We start from the raw sequence: 16085 nt of genomic DNA, 5'->3' as shown, positions 1-16085 counted from the left end.
TAATTTAACACTGTTTGCTTTATCATAGACTTCCTCTGAATGATCATACAATTAACTTGACTTCTCACATTCATATAATTTCTTGGTGAGCTATGTTCTAATCTACTCACAAAGTTCACTGGGTGATTTGGGGCCAGTAACTTTCTCTTAGCCCAACCTATCCTATAGGGATATTGCAGGTAAACATAGGACTTGTGTTATTTATTAACGTAAGCATATAACAGTGCTACTGTATATACTTTGAGCTCCTCTATATAAGGTGAGATCTATCTATCTATCACCTAAATAAATAAAACATTCCTTTTAACATTCCCTCAATTGTTGCATCATTCTTCTCATTGTTGGAGTTTTTCTTTTCTTTTTCTGGTTTTAATTTCCATCAAAATCAATTTAATTTTTTTCTTAACCATTCCTTATAATTTAAGAATAGGCATGCGGTGGCTCAGTGGCTAAGACGCTGAGCTTGTTGATCAGAAAGGTTGGCAGTTCGGCGGTTTAGCAGTTCAAATCACTAGTGCCGCATAATGGCGTGAACTCCCGTTACTTGTCCCAGCTTCTGCCAACCTAACAGTTCAAAAGCATGTAAAAATGCAAGTAGAAAAAATAGAAACCACTTTTGGTGGGAAGGTAACAGGATTCCATGGGCCTTCGGCGTTTAGCCATGCCGGCCACATGACCACGGAGACATCTTCAGACAGCGCTGGCTCTTCGGCTTTGAAACAGAGAGCAAAACCCCCTAGAGTCGAGAACGACTAGCACATATGTACAAGGGGAACTTTTATCTTTAACTATAATTTAAGTGCATTTTTGCATCTTTTCTCTATTTAAGCATTGTAAAATATAATTCTCTAATCCAATTTACCAATATTCTCTTAAATATATATTTTTCTTGTCCACAGGCTCTTCCTTGTTGTCATTTCATGCAGTATCCTCTTATATTTTTCATTAGCATGATTTCATACTAATGCATTTCCTGCATCGGATGAGAAGACCATATCCTGGCCACCTTTTACAGCATTTTAACAAACTGCATCATTGTTTGGTTTAGTGGCTGCAGTGCCTCAGATAGAAAGTCCATTCAGAAAGTGGTAAGGACAATCAAGAAGATTATAGGAAGCTCGCTTCCAGTCATTCAATATACTGCTTATGCTATGTGCTTAGAGATCAAAGCATTGTTAGAGACCCCACACACCCACTTCATACTTTGTTTCTGTCGCTCCCTCTGGGAGGAGGTTTCAAAGTATTTCTAGCAGGAGTTCCAGATTCTGTAACAGCTTTATTCCCTATGCCATCTGTCTGGTAAACTCACAAGATTTGTTTCTCTCGCCGTGTACATGTATACATCCGAACTAGACTATGTTGTTTCTCCGTGACATATATTATATGTGGGTACATGCATAATTTTGTATTTATTTATTTATCTTGCCATGTTTATGTAGCGTATATTAGAGCTGGGGACCTTTTGAGAGCTGCATGCAACGGAATCTCATTTTAATGTATGCTGATTAGTGTACCTTCAAAGTGACAATAAAGTTATTCTAAGTTCCAAGTCTAAGTTCACTCACTTACATGGCGCTCTGCAATATAAAATTTACTCTCTTCCAAGCAGCTTCCACATCCTTCTTCTGATCATTCTGTGGGAAGCTTAATTTATTAATACTTCCACAACCAACGCCTATGTTTACTCAGTTTGCTCCCATTAGTTTATAGCAAGACCATATCTAATTTAGCGATTACCTTTTAAGCTAACATACTGTTGCCCATCTTCTGCCAGCTAGGGAGTACAGGTAGTCCTCTACTTGCAACCATTCATTTAGTGACCGTTCGAAGTTACAATGGCACAGAAAAAAGTGAATTATGACCAATATTCACATTTATGACTGTTGCAGCATTCCGATGATCAAAATTTGGACACTTGTATTTAGGACAGTTGTATTGTCCCAGAGTCATGTGATCACCATTTGTAACCTTCCTACTCAGCTTCAAAGACTCACTTAACAACCACATGATGTATTTAACAACTACAGTGATTCGCTTAACAACTCAGAAAATGTCACAAATGGGGGCAAAAGTTACTTAACAACTTCCTTTCTTAAAGGGAGTTATGGGCTCAAAAGTTGGGCTTATGTGGTCATAAATAGAGGACTACCACTGTACTCACACATACTGAGAATATTTTTATTTACATTTCAGTTTACTTTTTTTGCAATATATGTGTCACTTTTTGGATGCCAATATAACTTAAAATAAGATATCAAAACACAAAAATGTTACAAGCAGAAATAAAAAATAATCTTCAACATCAAACTGGTGGTAGCAAAATCTAAAATGAAGAGAAATTTTAAAAATCTACTTAAAACATTTTCAAATATAAGAACAACATTGGTAGGAAGGCAATCTGAATTCTAATGGCAGAAAAGTTCATATAGTAGTTGGCTCTACTATAGTCATGCTTGCATTAATTCCTCCATTTACAGCCTCTCTGCATCACTGAGAGCTTTGACTTTCAGGAAGGATGGGAATGGAACGGGAAAATTGGAATAAAGTGGCAAATGAATATGATTTTTCTGCTTGTTCATGGTATCTTTGGATTCAGGCTATAGGAAAAGCTTGAATTCAAAGATAGAGCACTTTTTTCACATGTTGCCAAAAGACAAAAAGGCCTCACTAGCATTTAGAGAACTGCCAAGCCAAATGGAAAAAAGGCAGAAGTACTTCAACAGCAGATTAAAGGCATTAATGAGGAATTATAAGACGGTGCCCCATTTTGAACCAGGAAGCTCTCAATATGAACGGCCAACCAACCAACCGTTTCCAGGAAAGTCTTTTTTCCCCAGTCAGGCATTTATTGGAAACCTACCACAAAGTATATGACTCTGGTAGGAGTGGGGGAGAAGGGACATAATACCATGGATGAGCCTGCTCATTTGGGACGATTTCCTTTAATAGCCCCTAAAACTGCCACTTGGAGCTGAGTTAGCCCTTCTGCAGAATTTTGATTTGTGATCTAAAATGAACTAGCAGGCAGCTGAATGTACAAAGTGCTTTATAATCTATTATTGAGTCTCCAATTCTTCCCACCCTTTATTTTATTTTTACAAATAAAAACTGTGGCTACAGCATTCTAAACTTGCCAAGCTTATTCATTATTTTTTAAAACTTAAAAAAAAATGTAAACCCAACACACTTACCAATGCTGACGTTCTCCATTTACAGGAACTTTAACTGAAATTGAACTTAGAACACTAATATCTCTGTTCTCTCTTTAAAATTACAATCCAGATAGACATATAAAATAAACATGTTTCCCCCTTAGAGAAGAGAATGCAGCCCATAGCTGAATGCTAAACAAAGAAGTTAAGCCATATCCCATCAAACATTTCTCTATTTTCAATTCATCTTGATAATAGAGACAGAACCTGGGTAAATGCATATAGGAGCTGAAGCAGGAGATTTCTCTTGCTCAATGCATAATTCATGTGCTCCGCCTGCAAAGTGTGTAAAATGAGAATTTCACACCGCAGCATGAGGCATGGAACTGCAGAGAAGAGGCAGATGAAATCATATTTTTCAGTGCGAATTCTGCTTCTTATCCTTCCAATATTTATACAAAACCACCATTGACAAACCAAATGCACTGACTGATCACCTACTGTTTCCATTGTGTTAGCAGTTGAAAAGAGATCAGGCAGAAAGATAGACAATTTGTTTTTATATCTTTTTTTAAACAGTGAACCAGGTTTTTAACAGTTGACTGACTATACCAGGCTTGTATAGAAGGCCAATAGTAACTGCAAAGACTTTTATTTACCTGTGCATTATAGTCAAATCTTAAATTCTTTTTTAAAAGTATATGATTATACATTTCAGTATTTTATTTTTTTCCAAATACTTTTAAAGGGTTTTATCTTTATGTAAAGAGCTAATTTAAAAGTTATATGTCTACTGCACTAAACTAAAGACAGTGTACTATCCAACTATAATTATCAGGGGATATTCTATTTCTGTTTTGTAAATATTACATTATATTACAAATATAATGCCATTATACAAATATACAAATATGTCCGTCTCAAATTAACTTTTATGTATCCACAAAAATCCCATAACTAACCTTGTTAAATGATTTTAAAGGTATTTGCATTTTGCTCTAAAATGTATTTTAAAAATGTACTGTACTTGAATATTTATAAAGAAAGATGAAGACTAAAGGGAACTAACAATCATTATTTTAAACAAAAAGAGCTTTAAACCACAGTTTCCTTACAATCACTATTTTCTCTAAATAGATGTTCTATTTTTTTATTTCCACAAAATAATTTTACATATTTACATGATTAAAAAAACATTTAGTATAGATATTTTGATATAATAAATTCCAACAATCACAAATCTGTAAAATCTCAAAATTATTTACAACCTAAGTCATATTAAGCTGTGAATCAACACCACAAAAAGAAATCACTCTCATAAAAAAACAGCATATGGGAATGCATGCTAATATCACTGCAGACTTCAACCTGTCTGTTTGCACAGGCCAAACATCCAGTAAACTGATACTGAATGTATTTTGGGTGTAAACAAGAAAGAACCTTTGAAACATTTTTGCAAGCAATTTTATGGTTAGTTCATAGTGTACTTCTTCTCACGCAGCTGGTATTTTCCACACTGAAATCTTGAATTAGGGTGATGTGAAAAAATGGAAACTAAAAGAAGCAACATATATTTTTCCTACACAAGTGCTAACACCAGGGATTAGGTTTGGCCTCAGCGAATGAGCCAAATCAAGCTTTCTCTTTCCAGTCACTGTCACTCATTGTTGACATCATCTGTAGGATTTGGGAAGTCTGAGGCTCAGGATGAGTTGACTGGAAAGGAGGAGCCATATTAGAATAGCCCAAATGTCTTCAAAATATGCAGATGAGCTGATCAAGATCAAGAAAGGGACAGGACTACAGAAAGATGAACTACTAGGAGGAGCTCAGCCTCTTTCATTCAGACACAGTGGGGCAACCTGGCAGAATAAGTCTGTAAAGTAACCATGTTTATTGATGCCCTGAATAGGATTCAGTTATGAGTTTCTTGTGTACTCTTTACTTCTCATTTAGAGGAGCTTAAGGAAGGAATGGTGAAAAAAAAGATGTGTACATAAATAAGCGAAGTAATTCATTGAATTATATAAATCAAGCTTTTCCAGGTCACCTTGAGGAGCTTTTTTAACATGTCCCTTGATGTGAAAGTGAGAATTATCACTATAGATAGATAAAGAAATATATTTTCTCTTCAGTTAGGCATTTGCTTGCCCATTTATAAAGAACAGGTAAGAGTAAAGAGCATTCCTGCTGTAATTATTGCTTTCCTTAAGATAAAGCCATCACCATAACAAATTTCTTTATTGGATTTTTACCCCATCTTTCTATCTGCTTGCCAAGCAAGGCATCTTACAATAGTAACAAGGATATAAAATGTAGAGCAAACAATATGCTCAAGTCTTCTCTACAAGATGTTCCAACTCCTCTCTGTTGTTGCCTCTACTGCCAAATTGGCCATGCCATTCTCTTCTCCAGCTCTATTATTTAGCTCTTTGGGCATAAGAAAAAGATTGGATATGATGGAAATCAATTGTAAAGGTGAAAAGTCAAAGCTGTGAATGATTATTGCCCTATGGAAGTCTCTTTACGATGTTGCCTCTGATGTTCCTCAATGCTCCCAGTTTCAAAAAGGATGTTTGTCTTTGATATATGTGAACCTATGCTCCGAAACTTATATTTTACTTTTTTCACTCTTTCTCCATCACCAAGTCCTTAGTTATAAAGACAGATCCGCTTATTTATTGCCTTCTGTGGCATTTTTTTTTATAGTGGAGACCTGAATGTCCAATCAAATATATACTAGAATTTAGACCTCTCCACCAGCAGGTTTCACTTCCATGAAGGAAGGAAAGGGAAAAATCAATAAGGTATAGTGAAATTAGAAATTAAATGTGCTTGCTTTTTAGACTCATTTCTCAACAAGGGGGAGAACTACAGCTGTAGGAAAATAGAAAAAGAAAGGTATAACAAACTATTACATGAAAGGATAAGAAGAATCAAGAGAGAAAAGAGAAATAAAAGAAGAAGTAAATCTAATACAAAATTAATATACAGTGTTTGAGATTTGCCTGACTCTGTATTTGCTATACTACTACTTGGAAAAAAAACCCTAGCCAATGAAGACTAAACTGGAAAGGGTATAAGGTAGGGCGTCCAAATAAAGTAAAGTAAAGTAAAGTAAGGCAGGTAAGAAAACGGACTCCATAAACACAAGAATCCTATTAATTGATATAGTATATCATAACAAATTCTTAGAAGCTGAATAGCATTTCTGTTTCCCTCCCTCTTATACCAAAGAGCAATTTTACTTTGTATCTTTCTTGTGCTTCCATGTTTTCTTGGATCAAGTTGTTTTGCTAATGGTCTTCACATACCTTCTCCAAGGTCATCTATGTACTTATCATTATGCAGGCACATATTCCTTACCGCTAGAATACAGCATAGCTTTTCAGATGTCATACAAACCTATCAGGATGTGCAATTTGCTAAAGTCTATTCTCAACAAAAGCATGAAACTCTGTTGCAAAGCTGAATATACCTTTTTTCATGAAACATGAAATCTCATTATCATGAGATTTTAGAATATCTCAGATTGCAAGACTGGGACAGCTACTGATCAGACACTTTGGAAAACTACTGCAGTCAATAATTGTTTGATCATGCAATAGTTTGGTAGCTCTGTATGATTATCTATTAAGATATAATTGTTGGCAGATTGCCATATTTTTTAATACCGATGATCTCTCACTATAGAATCAGTAATTTGGAAAAAAAAATGTTTACTAACATTCCCTAGTGCAGAAATAAAACTTTTGAGTCAGACTGCAAGGTGCCTTTATAATATTTGTTCTTGCCAACCATGACAGCAGATGTCTTATTTTTAACTGGTCATAAAATACAACCTTCAGTATTTCAGAGTCAGCCACAGATGAGCTTTTATAAGCATGATTGCGGTGCTTATCATTTGACAGCAATTAAGCCTGCCACAAGCTTCTAAGACAACAACTCTGATTTTTGTGGGCCATTGATATATGCTTTTCCATACATACTTCAGTATATTATAAAGTAATAAACTTTAATTGTAGACTGCACTTTTCTTCTCTTCTGTTTATATTCAGCAGACGTCTGATATTTTGTCTTGCTTCTGAAGACAATGATTACCCTGGTTGCTTTTTTCTCCATATTCTCCAATAAGATGAGAAGACAACCCGAGGCGCCAACCCACACCAGAGTTTCATGGGGCTGAAAACATCGAGAGAGTCTTGCAGGTTCCATATTTTGAAATTAAATACCCAAATCAAATCAATCAACTTATGGGAAAAAAATCAGGAAATGTGCAACAAAATTTGTAGACTGCAAGCTATTCTGGAATTTTCAGAATATTTTCAGTTGAAAGTAGTCATGGGTTGAAAATTAGCTTCTCAGGGCAGCAAGTATACTATATCCTACATAACTAATGCTATTATTTAACACATTGCTGTGAACATAAAGTGACTTCTATAGAAGTTACATATATTTTTAGACTGTCCAGAGCATATTCAGACTAAGGAGAGTAAAAACAGTAATTAAGTGATTAACGTTTTGATGCAGGGCAATTTACAGTGTAGCTTTCAACTGAATTTTCAGTTTTACTTTATTTATTTTTGAAATTTACAAATGATGTATGAAAAACCAATTCCCTTAGAACTCATCTTCTAAGGCAGCGAATGCTGGCTGAGGAATTCTGGGAGTTGAAGTCCGGACATCTTCAAGTTGCCAAGGTTGAGAAACACTGCCTTAGAAGATGAGTATCAATAACAACCTGATTTATCATAACCAGCAATAGAAATGTAATAAAATCTTTTAACTTTTTGATATTTTTGTGCTTTATAACATACATGATAAAATAGACACATCCCAATCCATTAGATCATTCTACAATGGTTGGTTATTAGCAGCCAACAGGCTTCTTTAAAAAAATAATCAAACACCTATTTTCGATAACTGTAAAATAATGCTTTTGCAAAAGAGTTCCAATCCAGACAAAAGAGACGACATAAAGTTTTATATACACTTACAGAAACAACTGACAATATAATTTCAAGATCTGTGTATCTAAGCCAGGGGTGTCCAAACTTGGGAACTTTAAGACTTGTGGACTTCAACTCCCAGAATTCCCCAGCCAGCATGGCTGGCTGGGGAATTCTGGGAGTTGAAGTCCACAAGTCTTAAAGTTCCCAAGTTTGGACACCCCTGATCTAAGCAATATATACAAGACATACCTCAGGAGGAAGAGGATCCAAATTATTTTCAGAATCACTTTCTGAGGTAGAATCTGAAGAACTTTCCTCAGCTGAGCTAGATTCTGAGTTGGGAGAACATTGCTCTTTCTGAGAATTTGCTTTCTTTTTTTCTTTTCTTGTAGAATCTCTAATATAAAATAAATACAGAATTAAAACATTTATATGTACAATATTATGTAGTCTTGACAGAAATTATTTTCAGCAGCATTTCCCAGAAATTGTATCTTTAAAAATTAGTGTACACATAATATAAAATGTTACTATATATTATACTCAATTATTAATAATTTATATTGTCAATTATAATATTTATTATAATATTACAATTATAAATATGTATAATAAGCTTTGCTTGCTACAACAGTATGCTCGATATAGAACTCAGGAATAAGAAGGCATTCTTGCCTCATGTGATTTCTTCCATCTACCACACATCACAATATTCTCCTTTGTATTCTGGCATACTGCACTCTATACTTTGCATAAACTACATAAAGTGAGCATCCTGTTCCAATTTTCATGCAAGCCAAAACCAGAAGTAATCACAATTTGACTAATTCAAACGTCCTTACTAATTATGATTATCATAGATTTGGTGTGAAGAAATAATTGTGGCATACAAGACACTCACAAGACATTGAAGAAATGAAATAAAATATGTGGGTCCAAATCATATATACAAGCAAAATATATAAATTGCATGTATTTTGGATGTATATAATTATATATTTCTTTATCTTCTATAAGCCACCCAGAATTACTGTAAATGTGAGATGGGTGGCATATTAATAATATATAATTTCTGAAATAAATGGGTCTAAATTGAAATGGCTACTACATTTCAGTAAATTATTTGTATCATACAATATATTTGATTATTAGAACAAAAGCTAAATATGGTCATAACCATTTTGAAAATGTTGAAGTATATAATAATATTATCTGAAGAACCATAATAATAAACCATAAGTTATTAAAGTTACACTTTTAACTGTTATATTTTTAATTTTATTTCATGTCCAAAATGTATTAAAATTATTTATAAATATTATTAATAGGTTTAAAATATTACATTTATATCCTAGTGACAACAGATGGCCCTGATAATAACCAATAATATGTATATATGTAAAGTTTTAATCCTGATAAAAGCATTCAAGAAAAAAATCAATACAAAAAAAGCATAAGAAAAAACAATGTCAATACTATTTTAATAATATATTACATTATAATATTCACTTATGAAATATTATCAACTAGTACATTTTTTTAAAAAGTAAAACCATAATATTCTATATGAGAAGTATCTATTTGAGCAATATATCCATACCTTTCACCTCTATTCTCCACCTCTGTCTTCATGAGACAGTTTTAATTCCAAATATGATTCATCAAAACTTAGTATTCATTTGGTGAAATGAAATATCCAATTTCTAATCTGAAGCTACGATTTTTCAGGACAAACTTATTTTTTGTACTTAGTTTTTTTTAAATAGGGAAATCTTTATTTATCTTATTGCTTAAGAGTTTCATGTGTTAATCTAATGAAAAAAAATTTACTGGTAACTAGCTTTTTAACTTTGCAATGATGAAAAGCCTGTATTAATTTAACCTACAGATTTCATTTGTTCTGAACAGGAAAAACAATATAAATCACTTTTAAAATCATTAAATCCTGACTTAAATTAATAAAGTCATAATTAGGGCATTATGCTGTGTTTGTTATGGAAGTGGCAGGGCGAGCTGCTTTAATTACTGTCTGTAATAAAAGGAGCACAGTGCATACTGAGCCACAATCAGCTCTGTCAGCCACGACTGAGCTGAGCTGCAAACTCATCAATGCATTGGCGGCAGGCTACAGAGTAAAAAGGGCCATCATGTCCACCGAGGCCACTTGCTGACAGAAGTGGAAGAAACAGATTCAGACAATCCAAGGTATTAGCCCCAATTACTTAAATTCTTAATGGCATTTTAATACACATTAACTCTATTAGTAACAGGCAATCTTTAAAAGACCTTTCCCTTAAGCAGCTTCTGACCGTCTCTCTTCACAGCCCTTGCCTCCAATATATGAATCATAATCCTTTTAATATAACATTATTTAGGGAAAAATCAATTGCCTTAGTTACCTAATGGCAAGATATAGAATGGTTTAATTTTATCCTTCACAAAATTACTATATAAGGTAACTAAGTGTTTCACAAAGTGGCAGGCTAACTGTACAGCCTCCCAAGGTTATGTTAATATAGCCTCCTCATCTAAATATATAACAGAATTATTGTTTTTTTTTACAAAAAGGTTTGTTCAACTTACATGTTACTATATCATCTGAAAATACAGAAATGGGCAATATTTTTTTTTCCAAAGTGAACGTCACTATGAAGGTAGTGAAATATAAATGGCTGTGTAATTTTTTGATCCAGCATTATAAATAAGTACATAGATACCTTTCTGAAACTGTTGTTCTTTTTCTTGGCCTTCCTCTTTCAGACTTTTGTTTCCTATCATTCTCATCTTCAGTAGAAGAACTTGAGCTACTTTCCGTGCTGGTATCGCCTTGCCCTTCTTTCTTTCCTTCCTCAGATTCAGATTCATTTTCTAGTTGTATGCATGAACAATTCAAGTGAATTAGAATAGTTAGAATATCTTCTAACACTATTTTCCAAAGATGTTTAAGCATTTTTATACAATCTTATCATAAACAGCGACATTAAAATGTTGCTTTCATAACTTTTAAACATTGTATTTTTTAAAATCTAGGCTTAGTTTTTGACCATAACATGTTTGCAGGATGATGGAAAAGGAAAGAAATCAGACATGACCTACATGTCCTCTATCCTTACTTTCCTGCTCTAACATAGTGTCCTCTTCAGAACTTAAGTATTTAATCTATTCTTGCACACACATCCAGTGATGACAATTTAATCAGGAATTTAAACAAGTTATTCAGTTTCTAATCGGCTGGAAAGTGTTTCTAATATTTAACTTGAAGGTACGCTTTCCCAGTTTCAGTCCACTGCTTCTAGTCATTATCCTTAATAATCTTTAGCAATTTTTCTCTTGTTTCCCAGTGTTCAGAGGACTACCCCCACAGGATTTGAAAGTGTGTCCTTTCTTATTTATACATGTGTGTCTATATTTACATACTTGTATTTCAATAATTTAATTACATTAAAATGATAGATGGGAGGACTCAGTGCAGATAAAACATTGTCGATATAATCGGAATGAAGGTGTGAGAAAAAGAAAATAAAAGCATTTGGGCATGTTAGTAACAAACCATTCATTCATTATTTCAATTTATCTCTATCTTAAAATCATTACTCTGACTAGCAATATAAATTGAAATAATAACTATTTTATTATTGAGGCAAATAGACATAGCACATTAGCAATAATTAGAATCTAAAACACATCTTACTATGTAAACAGTACTCAGAAAGTAAGAAATATTGAAAGAAATATACCCTGACAACTTATTCTTTTTATTGTCTATATACCCAATAACAGACTACAGACTTCAGAGATTAATCTTCAAACTTCAGAGCTTGGATTTCATAATTGCTATTGGTTTTGGTTAGTTTTTCTTTTTCTGTTTTAAAGGAGATCCAAAACTTACGACTCCAGCATCACAATGTGAACATGGAATTACAGAGATTTGATATTATTTAAAATTTATACCACTTTCTACTTTAAAAAAATCTTAAAGTGGCTTACAGAGTACCTGTAATTAAATTGCCTAAAACAAGTGGCTCTATGTATGATTATATAGGAGCAATAATTGCATATATTTTTCAATATATGAAATAAAGATGTGATTAAAATAAACAAAAGAGTGTAAAAATGTTGGGTGCATTTATATATCTTACTGCCTATTAACCAGTTGACACAAATACTTTCATTACCTTTAAGCTGGAATCATTCACCTGTAATATAACTGGATGATATGCAGTGGTATTGATAGTGTGAAGAGTTCTGCTTTTAGGTTCAAAGCCCCACATCCCCAAGCACACACACTCATCTTTTTCTTAAAAAGCCCTTTTCCTCTCCTTGTTCTGTTTCCCCACAACACACAGCTGCAATGGCACATTTTTGTTTTTAAAAAACTTCAGCTGCTGCTTTAGCTGGCACCCTCATATACAGTACTAGAAGGTTTCTATGAAGCTCTATATCAGTGTTTCTCAAACTTGGCGACTTTAAGTCCTGTGGACTTCAACTCCCAGAATCCCCCAGCCAGCATAGCTGGCTGGGGAATTCTGGGAGTTGAAGTCCACAGGACTTAAAGTCGCCAAGTTTGAGAAACACTGCTCTATATGATGGCAAAGGTAACAAGCATTAGTATCAAGTAAAGTAATGAGAAAATAAATTGTATGCAGAAGAAGAATTGGAAAGGAGGAGAAAGAAAATGCCCTGGGAGAGAAGAAATGAGATAGACAAAAGCTGGGAATGGGCTGAGGCAGAGCCTTCAGAGAACATACCACTCTCACTACTGCTAGAAGAATCGTCACTTTCCTCATTAGTGTCCTCTTCCTCCTCTTCTTCATCAGACTCAGGATAAAATTTTTCAGTGGTTTCTTTTATTGCTTTTCCTTGTAGAGAAGTCTGTTCTTTTGCCTGTTCATATAAATGGACATGTTTATACAGCTGAAGTAGAAATATTTATACTTATTCACACATTACAGGTCTCTTTTGGGTCCGTGTGTGTGTGTGTGTGTGTGTGTGTGTGGGTACAAGCACAGACACACACATACACACGCACACACAGAGTAATATGAACCCCATACATTTGGAGCAAAAATAAGGGCATTTTTACTTAACCCTCTACTACTATTTATTACTAGAATAATAGTATTTATTAGAAAACTATAGCATCATTAGATTTATAGGCCATTTTACAATAAGGAATGTTTAAAAACACACTTTTCAACATCAAAACCTTTTTAAAATACGCCACATTATCTGGTTTTTTGTAAGCCCCTGAAAATACTATTTTGCTTTTTGGTAACATAAAAACAACAGTAACAACAGCAGTAAAGATAATGCAACATATATCATGCTCTACATTCCTACTCCCAAAATCTGTTTTGTTTTGTTTTGTTTTGATGAATTGAGGGAAAAAACTAAACAGAACTTCTTAGGATGTGCAGTGAATGACATTTATCAGCAATAGTTGCAATTATCTCAGAATAGCCATTATGGTTTATTAATCTGAAAACACTTTGTCAATTAATTTGGGAAAGCTGAATTGGTTGGAGTAATTAATCATGAGCAAGTGAAGTTGGAAAACAACATAAGAAATCAGACAGAACATATTGAACATCAGCAGAGTAATGTAAAGAATTTCAAAAGAATCATTTGTAGCAGAAGCCTTATTTTGCAATTATGTTTATTAAAATACACCTGAAACCTGAAAAGCATATAGTTAGATTTACAGTTCCTTGTTTCCATAAGTATAAAATGCTATTTTGAAAAGGCAACATACCAATCCAACTTCTTCTACATTTCTCACTGATGGGTCAGGTGCAATTTCCGGCCAATTAGACAATTCCAGATAGCCAGAGGCTTTCATGTTCAGAGTATGAGACAAAGTACCAAGTTGGAAGTGCTCCCTATCTATTTGAGGGTAGGAAATATGAAAAATATACACATGAGCTCTGGATCATAAAGAGCAATCTTAATCAGGACTAAAGGTAATTGGTATTACATTACTTCAAATGTCATGGAATAAATATAAACAAGAAGCTCTTCATAGGTCAAAAAACTGATTCCAGTCCATAGATTACAATAATCTCCCCCATAATGGTCAATAAGAAAGCTAATCAGTCAGTGTATTTAAAGGTGTTGATCTGAAATGTAGCTTCTCTAAAAATTACTTTACTGTGAATATTAAGAATGACAGCACAGTTAAATAAACCATATACATGTCTTGGCACAAACACATCCAGAATGTTAATAGTTTTTCTTTCAAAACGAGTGCTGCTTTCAGGACTTAAAGTAAGATTAATATAGGATAGCATGTGAAAATTTAGAAAGCAGATAATGAAAAGGATAAAATTACTAATTATAATTATGATTTTTAGGATTAGTTAAATAGCAATGGAGAAGGACAAACATGGCATCCTTCTCTGTGCAACAATTTAGAAAAATAATGTCAGTAATTCTGATACACCAACAAAAATGAATATGGGATTCTAGTTTCATGAGGCTGTATCAGAAATATAATGAATACTCTCCAAAGTGAAGTTAGATATCTTCTTAAGCTGCTAAAGATATTTTCTACACAGACTGTGCTTAGCACAAATTATGATTATTTTTCCAGAAACATATACCATATATGAAAACAAACATTTAAATCACATCTGATTTCTGTTTTTTTAATTACATTTCACATTAACAAACAATGTACAATTCTGACTGTTTTCTTAAATACTGAAAGCTGAAATCATATTGTTTATATGCTATTTTTTTAAGCTGACCACTTGGTTATTTAAATATATAGAACTAGATAAAACAGATGCGTGTCTCTATCTAACATTAGATAGAAAATATAGCTAGCATACCTTTAAAAGGGGACTCAAGTAGTGGAGCAGGCTTTTGTACCAGAAATATTTTTTTGGCATATTTGTTTAAAGCTCCACTCTTGTCGTTTGGAACAATAAGCTGCCTAATAAATCTTGTTCGGTCTCTGATGTCGTAGCTTTGATCATACTTGCCGAGGTTTAATATGTACTGGGTAAGCAATTTTGTCTGTGAAAAACAGGACAAGAAGAAAATACAAGTTATTTATGATTATTGATAACTCTGGATAAACATATTTAAAAAGGTAATAAAAATGAATGGTTATGTCAAACAAATGTTGTTCCATAGGGAATATGCATTTCGAAAGCAGTAAATGGAATTTTGAAGCCAAAGCACATGTCCTCCTCTGCGTAGGGGAGGTGAATGCTGAGTACTGAGAAGCAGCCATGTGCTAGATTATTAAACTGCTGAAGTGGAAAGAAAGGCATCATTAAAAAAATAATCATATATGGCAAACCCGCTGAAGGGCCTACGTGAGAATAATGAATGTGGAAATACAACTAAAAACATGGCACTCAAAACTTAATCGGAAAAATATGCAGGACATCAAAACATCAGAGGGTATTAGGAGGCTGGCAAACTGCTTCTGCTGAGGTGTGTTTTATGAAGAGATACTGTCCCTGGCACAAGCCGTCTCTGCACTCTGACTGCACTCAGTTACTTTACTCTGAATTATGACCCATTAAAGCAGACACATGAATCACTGAACTGGATTACTGCAAATTATTTGCAGTGCATTTAGCTGTTACTTTTTCATAAAAGCAAGCTGCTGATGCCCTCTAAAAACCAGGATAAAAGACTTCTTCCATTTCTCCTCTCACAGCTTAAAGCCTCGGGTAATATTGGTCATTTATATACGTAAAAGCAAATTATATTACCTCAGCTTTTTACAGCATAACTACATCCTTTAATTTCATGTAGAAATATTAATTACTAAAATTATTCAAGGCATACTGCTTAATTTTTGCATTATAAAAAAAAATGGAAATGCACAAATAGTTTGCATAAATTGTATATTTGGTTTGGCAGATATCTACAAACACAATTGATAACAATATAAAAATACATCATTTAAACACAAAATTAAAAAAGTATTATGTTTATTCTGCTTGTGATAAGCTATGTACATTAC

General features: G+C 33.6%; 1 protein-coding gene across 2 annotated transcripts in view; it reads right to left on the bottom strand.

The window, feature by feature from the left end:
- Positions 1–16085, bottom strand: part of AP3B1 (adaptor related protein complex 3 subunit beta 1) — a 152815-nt gene that overhangs the window by 62418 nt on the left and 74312 nt on the right. For both annotated transcript variants that reach the window (XM_081942974.1, XM_081942973.1), the window contains exons 16-20: positions 14935–15121; positions 13857–13987; positions 12853–12988; positions 10822–10972; positions 8354–8501 (exon numbers count right to left, since the gene is read on the bottom strand). In XM_081942974.1, the coding sequence (XP_081799100.1) occupies positions 8354–8501; positions 10822–10972; positions 12853–12988; positions 13857–13987; positions 14935–15121 (753 nt within the window). The remainder of the gene's footprint in view (positions 1–8353; positions 8502–10821; positions 10973–12852; positions 12989–13856; positions 13988–14934; positions 15122–16085) is intronic.

Source organism: Natrix helvetica (assembly GCF_964273705.1).
Source record: "Natrix helvetica genome assembly, chromosome: 2".
NCBI lineage: Eukaryota > Metazoa > Chordata > Lepidosauria > Squamata > Natricidae > Natrix > Natrix helvetica.
This window is presented reverse-complemented; position numbering and strand designations above follow the sequence as displayed.